The sequence below is a fragment of the Phallusia mammillata genome, chromosome 7 (genome assembly GCF_965637545.1).
Source record: "Phallusia mammillata chromosome 7, kaPhaMamm4.hap1.1, whole genome shotgun sequence".
NCBI classification, from domain to species: domain Eukaryota; kingdom Metazoa; phylum Chordata; class Ascidiacea; order Phlebobranchia; family Ascidiidae; genus Phallusia; species Phallusia mammillata.
In genome coordinates this window covers 23,007,719-23,019,282 of record NC_137258.1, presented here as the reverse complement: position 1 = coordinate 23,019,282, position 11,564 = coordinate 23,007,719, and the positions used below count along the sequence as shown (strand labels likewise).

General features: G+C 37.9%; 1 protein-coding gene across 1 annotated transcript; it reads left to right on the top strand.

The window, feature by feature from the left end:
- Positions 1 to 2,027: 2,027 nt before the first annotated feature.
- LOC145237521 (proton channel OTOP2-like) lies at positions 2,028 to 10,604 on the top strand. The gene is made up of 12 exons (XM_080100420.1): positions 2,028 to 2,146; positions 3,290 to 3,464; positions 3,955 to 4,108; positions 4,853 to 5,003; positions 5,503 to 5,707; positions 6,067 to 6,182; positions 6,751 to 6,831; positions 7,298 to 7,492; positions 7,768 to 7,895; positions 8,337 to 8,582; positions 8,658 to 8,740; positions 9,164 to 10,604. Exons 1-12 carry the CDS (start codon positions 2,080 to 2,082, stop codon positions 9,774 to 9,776), a joined length of 2,214 nt encoding a protein of 737 aa, XP_079956546.1. The 5' UTR covers positions 2,028 to 2,079; the 3' UTR covers positions 9,777 to 10,604.
- The last annotated feature ends 960 nt before the right edge of the window (positions 10,605 to 11,564 follow it).

Genomic DNA, 11,564 nt, shown 5'->3' with positions numbered 1-11,564 from the left:
GTGCATCAACAAAGTAATTACGTGTAAGAGATGAACTAGTTGCCCAACGTAGCGTTAATCTCGCCGGGAAAAACAACATCCTACTTCTGTAGTGTGTTGTTTAATTAACTATGATATCTGCGCGCAGGGCAGATAGCATCAGGCGCTTATATATTGAGTTGTTTTTGTACAATAGACTACATTCGCTTATAGTGCAGTGTACTGTCCAGGCCTTTGCACAGCTTCTGGGTTTGAAGTGGTCATTGTTGGTTTAAAATGCGCTGTTTGTTACGATTGAAGTGTAATTGTGACGTCAAAGGCAAGATTTAGTTGTAGCCTTCGCAAGTTGTTATTAATTTGCAACGGATAAACGGGTGAATTTCAATAATTTTAGTTTTGCATGCTTACTGTGATAATGTCTATTACCGCCATTGTGATTATTACGTCATACATGCGTTAAATGTTAACTTTCGAATTAGACTATTGTCTGCAACAGTCACGAATCGAATCTTTAATGAATCAGGACATTCTATAATCAAGATGCACACAGTTTTAGTTGCTGCTCAATTAGTTTTGCTTTGTGGTTGAAAGATTTTGTATTTTGTGGGCGTTGCCTGGAAATTAGGCAATCAGGGGGGCGTTATAATCTTTGCTGGGAATTTATGAAAGATTTTCTTTTCTCTTTGTCGCTACACGGAAAAGACAAAGGGTGAAATTAATTCAGGCAATTGTCTTTCCTTGTTTTCGCAGCCCGCGGGGTTGTCACCTGGCTTTTGAAAGCAGATCTTATTTACGTAACTTTAGCCAGGAAAGGGTAAAGATTGGCTGGGAAGAATGGACAAGCAATCTCTTCAGAACAACAGACAATAAAGAACAACATTCTGTTTACAGTTAAGTAATATACCTGTGCTTATTCCAAAAACACATGAAGAATGGACGTGTGTTATGTCACAAAATGAGTTTTGTGATGTCCAGTGGAGGTATCTTATGGTCAGGGTTCAGAGGGCCTTGTTTAGTACAGGGCATTTGATAGTATAGTTCCTTTTAAAGCCCTTTTCTACAGTATGGCAATATAATTAACAGCTCACTGACAGAAGTGCTTATTAGGACACACATATAAAGGACATGGCTATGTTATTAGTTTTGAAATATTGATTTTAGATTCAAACCAATATCAGCTACTAAACGTAATCAAATTAGTAAGTCTCAATTGAGAATAAAACATTTAACAGAAAGTTGGGTGTTGTTAGTACTTTAGTAGTTCTGCCATGGTCGTCTTTCTGTGAACGAGACGTATGTAATTCGTTTAACGATTTCGTCAATCAACGAAAAATGCTGCGACATTTTGTTGACATAACAGCTGCACTTGTGTTGGCATGAATCTCATGCAGGCCCAGGCTACTTATCAGTTCCGCTTTTGTTAACTTTATTTGCCAACTATCTGTGAACTCAGTTATTAAGTATTGTATCTCTTTGGTGTTGTTTATTTAGATTTTTGCGAGTACTAACTTTTTTAAAGATTTTAGTTCTTCATGGTGCAAATAGTTTGGTTTTAAAGTTAATAAAATATACACTTTGTTAGCCGGCTTTATTGGCAATTGTGTCATTGGTTAACGGTAGTTTACCAGTATTAAGGGCTAAGTAGTTTATTGTCCAGGGGTTTCTGAGTTTCATAAGCCCCTTTTTTTGTGCGGTTTAATCATTAAAGGAATCAACAGCATTGCGGGTTCGGCGAACTTCGTTTGAACAAAAGGGGAGTTTCCTGAAAACAATTTTACTACCCAATAAAACCTCCCCTATGTACAGGTCAAAAAAGTTATGAGCGATTTACACAAGCTAGTTCGTGGCGTTGACGTATGTCAGGGTAAATGTGCAAAGTTAAAAATGAAACAGATGTTGCTGAAGGATTTTGACCGATTGCGTTTTACGTTTTTTGCACAGATAGTGGATGCAGAAAACTTGTAGCGCAAACAATGTTTTTAACATTTTGGTTTCATTAGCGTTTTACACTTCCGCAAAAAAACATCATTTGTATTTTGTTTCAGAAAAAATAAGTTTTAAGCATATTTGAAATATTTGTTGATACACATTTGTTGAATTATGGAAGAACCTGCAAACTTACAAGTGGTGCAAGAAATTCCAGAAAGCGTGGAACATTCTGGAATCGGTAAGCAACATTTAAAGCATCCATACCTTGTATGTATAGTGTCGGGTATATTTCACTCCATGAACGAATCCGTAACGCAATTGCTCTACATTTGCAATATTGACAAGTTGTAACATCACAAAGGGTATTCAAATATTTACAGAAACGGAAATAGGTGTTTAACGTTGCGACGTCGCAAAGCGTGCAACCGGTAAAAATCACCTATTTTCATTTATTTGGTGACGTTGCTGTAAAGATTTAAAGCAATGTACACATGCAAAAAGGCGTTGACGGTCCCCCAAAAAACGCTTTTTATGCTCCGAGTCGAAAGCCGCGCATGGTTCGGGCTCAGGATTTGTTAACCAACGAGCTTGATTCCTGAGTTCGCGTCCTGTGTTCACAATTTAAAAAAAAGTTTTTATCTAAGTCGCCTAAAACGTCCTATTTAAGCTATTGTCTACTATTGTCCTTTGTATGTCTTCTTTATTATTAGACTGTAAATCAAACTTTCGGGCCAATGCGGGCTTGTCAAAATCAATTCGGGTCCGGGACGGGCTTTGGGCTTGTACTTTCGGTTTCGGGCCAAGTTCGGGCTCCAACTTCATGCCCGTTAACAACTCTGTCACCACTTCTTTCTTACGGTTGGTACTCGTAACAATTGCACGCATGAATAAAGTTATTGAAACACATTATACTGCCTGAGATATTTTTGCCTGTTTTATGATCGATGGGTAGGGCGAAAACAGCGTTGTAAGTCGGGTCGGGCTTTTCGGGTCGGGTTAAAGCTGTTTAAAGATAACGGGCTTGATTCGGGACTGACTTAACACTCTGGATCTTGTTTTAAAAAATCCAGTTTGCTGCCGGGCCCCAAATTTCTCTGCTCGAAACAACGTCTGTATGTCTTGTACACGCATTTAGTTATCGAGCTCCCTGCCTTATTGCACGTCCATCGGGTAAATTTTTAATCCCAGCAATGACCAATTTTAACCGTTATGCTCGTATAAATTGTGCATTCGGAGTTATTTCAACTCGACTTTTGTTGCCATAGCAACATTCGCATGCGTACAATCAGTCGGCCGTCAAAATTCCTGCCTCTTAGTTTTCTAGCGGTGTTATCTTGTAGAAAATTTGCATACAGAGGTATTTCAATCACTTTTGTTACAGACATTAACATTTCCAATGATGACAGCGGTTTCAAATCTCCCATTCGCGAGAAAAGTAAAACAGTTTCGTTTGAACCGTCTGTGGCCATCTCCCTGGCAGAGTCGTCCCTCCCGATTAAACAAGTTTCGAAACATCATTACGTTTTCCGACGGGGATCAACAGAAGTTCATATTGCGTAAGTTTGACTGGCTGGCTGATTATGTCAATATTATGGCTCTTTTTGAAAATCGGATTTGCATACTGAGGGTAGGATTTTCGGTTAGGTGAAGTGTAATTTAAGAGCAAATAAACTATGCTGGGGTAATTTCCAAAAGTAATTACCTTTATGTATCACCAAAAGATGCAAAACATAGCCTAAAAAATTGAAATATACTACAGCTTTTTTAAGTATATAACAGTGGACTATAACGTTGCCGTGCCTAAATTTTATGAAACTAATCACGCTCTTCTGGCAACTGTTTCAAACCGTTTGAGTTTACATACACTGACTAAGGCAAAGGCGGCCTAAATAGGACATCGAAACGTCGGTATAAAAAAAACATTAAAAAGTTACAAGACACATAAAATGATTACAAATTTGAAATTATACTTAAATTGTTTTCAAGTTCCTTAGATTGAGAAAAAATAAAAATGGCGGTACGAAGAATATTTTAAAATCGTTTCAGAACCTACGACGCGTCATCAGCTAGTGACGTATTAGGCAACGACGGTCACAGTACAGCTTTCAACGATGCATTCAAGTTCCTCTCCTGCCTAGAGGCCATGCTAGTGATCATGATTACAATTGTGATTAAATTATCGGCAGTCATCTCAGTCCAAGTAAGACTTTTTATCTGCAAATTCTCGGCTTCCTGCTTTTGTAGATAAAAGTTTAATCTGCGTAACAACGTCATTTGGGCGTAGTTTAGTCTAGTTTGTTTGGTTTTATATTGACAAGGTTGTTACAATTTCATATTGAATTGCCTTGTTTGGCCAATTTAGACTTAGTCTATGCGCTGTGATCTTTTGAACGGATACGGTTAAAAATTGCAATCTTATGGCTGAATCTGGGCGTAGTAAACAGAACGCTTATTGGGTTTACCACGAAAGTATTACAAGGTTGCTGCCAAGTTATGTTCTTGTATGTGTCATGCGAGTTGTTAATAGCTACTAACTGCAGACGTTATCTTAATTAACATTATTTGAATTTATTATTGATCAAGGCTATATGTTTGTTTGGTCCACAGCGAGCTTTTGCACAATTTGTTTTGAAATGAATAACAACGTTTTAGTCCACAAATGAAATCTACTGTGTTGTTTGATTAAAGTGCCTTCCTTCCTTAGTTCGAAAAACGCACGGATTAGCGACGTTAGACCTCGTTAACAGTTGCTAGGCATCTAGGCTCCTCTCATGGGTTCGAATCCCGCCACAAACTAGAATTTTCTATTAACAGTCTATGCTGCCTTGCCATATGAAAATGCTTGAGAGACTGTCTCGATTTGGTTCAATAGGCCTGGCGAACAGCTATAGGAATTTTATATCACATAGGTAATGAGATAAACTTATTGGTTTTACCATTTCAGGTTACAAAACGAAACGAGCAAGAATATATGTTGACGATGTACGTGATTTGCTTCGTGTGGACTCTCTACTACAACTTGAAAGGATTCTTTATCAGAAAAAGATGTTTGCTTTTCTCGAAAAGTCATGAGACCAGCAATAGATGGCTCAAAGGTAGTAACAAAAGTACCAAAGACCTAATAGTTGCTTGTACAGGTTATGTATCTCCAATAGCAGCCGTAATAATGTCCTCTTGCGTTGAATTAAATGGTACAGATTATAAAAATAGTACTGGGGGTGTTTGTTGTCAAATCTTCAATCAAATGGTGTTGACTTTCTTGTTTATTTTATGTTACACATTATGTGTAACTATATAGTATTGCTCTTGTTATAAATAATAAAACTGCTGGAAGAGCAATACTCGTTTTACTTAGCTTTTTACTGAACTAAATTTTCAGGCCTTGGTTATCACAAACAGCCAAACTGCAAAACATTTTACAAAGCTGTTCTCTGTTATGTAAACACGACTTCAAAATGTCCCGAGAAAAATCATTATTTTGTGTCTTGGATTCTATTACCAACCGATTTTGTAACTTTACTCCCTCAGGTCTATTTAGTTCAACCCCCTTTTCTTGGAACAAATGCTGAACAATTGAACTTTTTGTATTTAAAGGCGTTGTGGTATTGTTTGGTCTCGCCATTATTCTCAAGGACACACTTGAATTTCTGGCCGTTATGATGGCTGATGCTCTTCACTGCCAAGAAAATCAACTCGCAGTGGCTTCATCAGTCTTCCACGCAGCTTTTATCCTTTCACAAGTCAACTACCTGTTCAAGTTCTCCAAGGTCTACATAAGGGACAACCCCGCAAGTGCCAGGTGAGTTACTAGGACTATTACCCCGGGGTAAAACGATTTGGGGATTCTTAAAGGCCTGAAATATTGGCAAATTAGGTCATTAAGGGCGAAAAAACCTCTACTGCCTAAGATTCACTTAGTGAAGCGGGGTAGCTTGGTTTCATCTACGTACAACAGATTCACATCTCACAAATCTAAACATCTATCTTTTCAAACCTAAAATTATCAGTTTACCCATCACCCTTCACATGACCATGAACTCTAAAGACTTTATCCTCAAGTTCATGTTCAGACCACATCCTAATGTTCCTGCCAGTCAAACTGCCCCGAATGTTTTGTTCGGAGTTTGAGATAAGACTCGGGTTAAATTGTTCCAACAGACTCGGGTTGATGTTGATCATTGCTGCGAATTTATCTTCATGGATCGGAGCGGTTATCGACGAAGCGATCTTGGAACTCAATGAATCAGGAGATTCAGAGGCTGAAGCTGGACATGGTACATTTTTTATTGAACACATAGCGGTACGCGTTCTTGGATGTGTACTGTGAAAGTAGTTTTCACCAAATAAGAGTATTGATACTAAAAAGGCATACGAAATGGGTATTCACACTTTATTACGCCTACTTTTTGGTGCATTTTTAAGGCATCCTAATCAAAGTCTAACTAAATATGTAATTTCGCATAATGGCGTCACTACTTCTATGTGTCTTGTTTAAGCAGTGTTGTATAGTAAAACTCATAAAATAAGTAGGAATAAGCACACAAATGCAGTTTTGTGTTCATGAATAATGAAGTGTTCTACCGAAACACCTGGTAATAAATGGGAAAAAGTGCATCGCAGAACACTTACTTGTGTTTCGGTGTTAAAGTCGTGTTCTACAAAAATCGCTTATAACAAGTTTGTATGTACACACGGCGGTACGTGTACTTCTGTGTGTATTAGTGGTGATATGAATTGCTGAAATGTAGAATTGTAAGACAAATGAATTTACAACATGCGGTGTGTCTGGACAGACGTCGTAAGGTTTGGTTTCACACCGTTTCATGTTTTCATTTTTTTCAGGCACCACTATGGGATATTCAAACTCTACTTTTAACTCAACCGCGAACACGACAGGAAAAGCCGGCGGTAGCACCGCGGAATGTAAGTCAATAAGTTGAGGGTTCGAATCCCACCCCTCAAACCCAAGCTCAAATAACTGATTGCGCTTTTCTGGCGCCATTTAGTCTCGATGAACTGTCTATATTTAACCCTTTACTCTGTGTTCCTCTACCATTTTAGCTTTTAGACATTTTTTAGACTAAACATTGGCTTATATAAATCATTGATTAATAAAAATATCAACTACTGATTCACGAAAACTTTTCACAGAATCATTTGACTCACGAAAAAATCACAGATTCATATAAGTCATGGAGACCTTTCACAGACGTATATGACTCACGAAAACTTTTCACAGACTCTCAAAAATCCCGAAAACCTTTCACAAACTCATATGTCTCACGAAAACTTTTTACTGACTCATATGAATCACGAAAACTTTTCACAGACTCATATGATTTCGCTGACAAGAGTTAAGAAACACTGAAATAATTCTTCTTTCTCACAGATGGCGATTGCGAGTGCCACTCCAGTTTCTGCGACGCAGTTCACGTGGCCGAAAAGTTTCTTTTTCCATTTCTTATCGAGTTCAGTCTCGTTGCATCATCATTGCTCGTGATGACGTGGAGCAACATCGGGAAACAACCTCCGCCATGCGAGGGAGTGATTAAGCCAAGTCACAAGTTCTACAAGTCCTACACAGGTGAGAAAACAAGATCTTAATGTTAAAGTTTGGGTAGAAACAGAAATACAAACACCAGAATTTTCGGCTGTGTTGCAAGCGTTTTGAACACGATTGGTTTTTATAACATTTTTATATCTTCTCAGATAAAGGTTGCGTTTTTCAAAACAAAAGGTGCAACTACAAAATAAAACTAATTTAACACAGACAACAACAGCAAAAATACAGTTGACACCCATAGGAAAGTTATAAATTTGTTTCATCAAAAAATAACACAACTTTTACATCACCTACAGGGGTCGCGCTAGGTGTCCTGTCAATGTTCGGAACCATCGTGGTTTGTGTCACTCTTGGAACAAACACCAATCCCGGGGACGATTACTTCACTGATTCATTCGCCATCCTCGTTTATCACTCTTACCTGGTAAGGCTCCATAGCGTCTACTAGCGGTCGTATTGTGTACCCACGTTGTTCGCTTGGTTGCTTACGCGAAAAAAAGAAAACGTATATAGTTCAAACCGCAACTAGAAACTTGACTGACTGATCCAGGGCGTCTGACCTATTTAGAGACATTAAAAAAACTAAGCGGAATTCGTCCTCGGAAAAATTCTGGGTTCGAATCATGTGAAACTTTACAGAAATGTTGTGTTTCGCTTGTTTTACACTATTGGGTATGTTATGTTCGCTTTAGAACGTCATATTTCGTTTTTATTTTATCCTATAGAATAAGAAACTTAAAAATTTAAATTTCAAAATATAACTTGCTTTCTACTGAACTTGCTAACAACCGATTTCTGATTAACTGAAATAGTTTGGTATAAACTCAACTTTACATTTAAACAATGGCATCGGTTTATTCAACAGTTTGCGATCGACGGATGCATGATGGCAGCTTGCTTTTTCGGTTTCTACCTCTTCAAGAAGATCTGGCGTCCCACGGAGCCTGCTTCTATGCTAGACAACATCCTTCTTATTATCTGTGTCTTCGGACCCATAGCTCTCAACCTCTTTTCCCTTGTTGCCGTCACAATAGGCCCTGACGTCAGATTCATGGGTTGGGAAATGACTGTGCTCACTCCCTTCTGTGACGTATTGCTGAGCCTTGTCCAGGTTTGTCTAAAACCATTGTGACGTTTCAATGACAACAGACGGTTGTAGAACTTAGTCATTGTTTATTTTTTTCAGTTGGCTTTTATCTTGTACGGCCTGCAAAGACAGCCGATGACGTCATCTGACGCGCAATTGACAGCTTCTGACCTCATGGGAAGGTTTGTTAATTTGCATTTAAACAATGTGATAGAGAATGTTATTTCATTTTCCAACAGTGTTCAGGTTCTTAATGAAGATTTTTGAAACAAAGAAAACTATGAAATGACGCAAAAAACAAAATTAAAACGATTTCTTAATTTCATTAAATTATTAGTTTTCTGTTACTCTGTCATTGAAGGAAATATGGGTCAATGATTTTCTGGTACAAACAATTACCTGGCGATAATTTCAGTGCCAACAACAAACAATAGATTATTACAACCTTTATTTTTGAAAGGTTTTGCCATTTAAACAATGACGTTTATTTTTTAAGTGGCTTAAGTTTTCTCATTTTAAGACACTTTAATTTGCTCCTTTAATATTTAACAAACACAATTCTGAATTATCCACGTTTAGTATGACTAATAATGTCGTTATTGTAGGATCGAATCTCAACTAAACAACTACCAGCCCGAAATTGACGATGGTAAAGATAATAAAGCTTATCTCGTTACGCGGCGAGGCTCAATCACAGCAGCACTGGCGGCTCTCGCAAATGGACAGCAGACCACAGAATTTTTGTCACCCATACAAGAAGTTGAAGACGGCATCGAAAACCATGGCATGGATCTTGATGACGACACCAAGTCCCACTGCTCATCCGAAAGTTCGGGTATTGCGTCGGATGACCGTAACGGCGACTACACGACAAGCCGAGACGACGACAACGAATCCACGGTATCTCATTTCGACCTTGCGGTGCAGAAACTCAAAACCAAGGAGTCAGTTTTGAAAATCGTCACTGAAACCAGAGTTGCTCGCCCTGACAAGCTTAGGCTTTGGCTACGTGACGTCATTATGTTTTTGGTGATCTCCAATGCTTGCCTTTGGGTTTTTCTGTCGCTAGATGGCACTGCCTTTAACGTTAACAACTACCAGTCGATTTTCTACGGTACGAGCGCTTGGACCACTATAGTGATGATCTGTCGTCCACTAAACATCTTCTTTCGCATGCATTCGTCAGGGTGTCTATTCGAAATGTGGTCGTTTGCGTAAAAAGCAATTCGGAAAAGCGGAAAAGAAAGCTCTACAAACCAAAACATTTTCACAAACAACAAACCACTCAAGTTGCCACTCTATGACAATCTCGAAACTAACAAAACTACTTTACTGTGGCGAATATTGGCTCGTTTTATCATCAATTTAGCTATGCTTTGAATTGGCTATATTTTGAGACACTACAACCTAACCAGGGTCTGCAAAGGGTTTGATCTTCAGGGTTCAAATCGCTGTGTGTCAGCATCCTATATCTTGAAACTAGCAGACCAAGCCAGGCCCGCCTTGTTGTACATTAATGTAAATAATGACTCGCTGTCCAAGCCGTTCCTTTTTACACAGAGCTGATACTAATGTACATGATAATGTAGAAACCTCTACAATGTAGACTTAAGATCAATTCTTCACAACATAAGTTGAATAAAGTTTTTAATGAATGTTTTCCTTTAACATAGCGGAGTGTTATTTTGTGACGTTAAACTGGGCATTGTCCAGGATTATCATAAACCGTTGTGACGTTTCATTGACAACAAACGATTGCAGAACTCGATCATTGTTTATTTTCTTGTAATATATAACAATAGGAGTTTGTCTCCAATTTAGAAACAAGCGATAATAGAAAACCTAGAGGCGAAATGTTTGAAGCCGCAGTTGATTTCAATCATTCTGTACGTTATATTTTCTGCCATATTTCAAGCGCAATGTCAACAATAACCACTCCCATGCTATCACTGCGAATCTAAAAAGAGGCCTTTCTGTACATTATACTGTTTTTATGTTATGTTTTTTGCTTCACTTTTTTGTACAATAAAAAACTTTTCAAAAATACCTCATAAAGCTAGGTCAAAGTTTTAGGTTTTAAAGGCAACACCCGACTAAGGCCAGATTTAAAACTGGATTTTTTACAGAAAATTACCAAAAGCAAAGTAATGGCAAAAAGCTTGCTTTGTTTCTCTCATGGGATTAGGACTTAACGTATAGTTACGGTTGAGTAGGTTTTGCTTCGCACACTTCGCGTTTCGAAGTTCTAATGTGATGTCAGAGTTTTTTAGTTACGAGTTAAAGCGGTGGATTTAGCAAAGCAACAATGATAATACAAAGGGTTGCTTGAAATTTACTTGAACAAAAAATAAAAAAAATAAACATTTTGTTAAAAAACAAACAATGTTTGTCATGCAGAAAACTGGTTCAAATACTTTTTAGAAATACTGATACAGTTCTAACTTGACTGAAGTTAATAAACTTACGCTTTTAATGGATTAGAAATGTAAGTAAGTAAACTAATCCACTTCATAATCTAAATTACAGGTCTATAAGGTTTAATTGTTTTTTGTGTCTGTGCGTGCTTGGTGCTTGATTTTGGCTCAATCAAATAGGCATTTGGTGGTGGGATGCCTGTTTGTTAGATAAGACTTAATGTTATAGTGAACAGTTTTTATTGCTAATGAATTAACCTACAGCAAGCGAGTTATCATCAGCAAACATAAAATTGCAGGATAAGGATGAAACCACAAACATCCGCCAGGTCAATATTAAAATTGTTGTCGAAATACGGATGGAATTACATTATATGCAACGATGCACTCAAACATTTATCCCCACATTAGAATGTGCTTTTTTGTGTTGAAAAATGTACACGACCTTAGAAATCTGTAAATCAGGGGGAAATCACCACCTGCAGCAACCGGAAATGGGAAATTTTGATCTTTTAGCTGGAACATAGGGATATAAGCCTTTCCGTTTTTTCGATTTTGGGGGGTCGTAACATCGAAGAAAAATCCGGTTTTG

Bases quoted from the DNA above. Each gene is read 5' to 3' on its own strand.
- LOC145237521 (XM_080100420.1), top strand. From the start codon at position 2,080: ATGGAAGAACCTGCAAACTTACAAGTGGTGCAAGAAATTCCAGAAAGC. The intron at 2,147-3,289 runs GTAAGCAACATT...CTTTTGTTACAG, and splicing joins CGTGGAACATTCTGGAATCG to ACATTAACATTTCCAATGAT. The intron at 4,109-4,852 runs GTAAGACTTTTT...TTACCATTTCAG, and splicing joins CGGCAGTCATCTCAGTCCAA to GTTACAAAACGAAACGAGCA.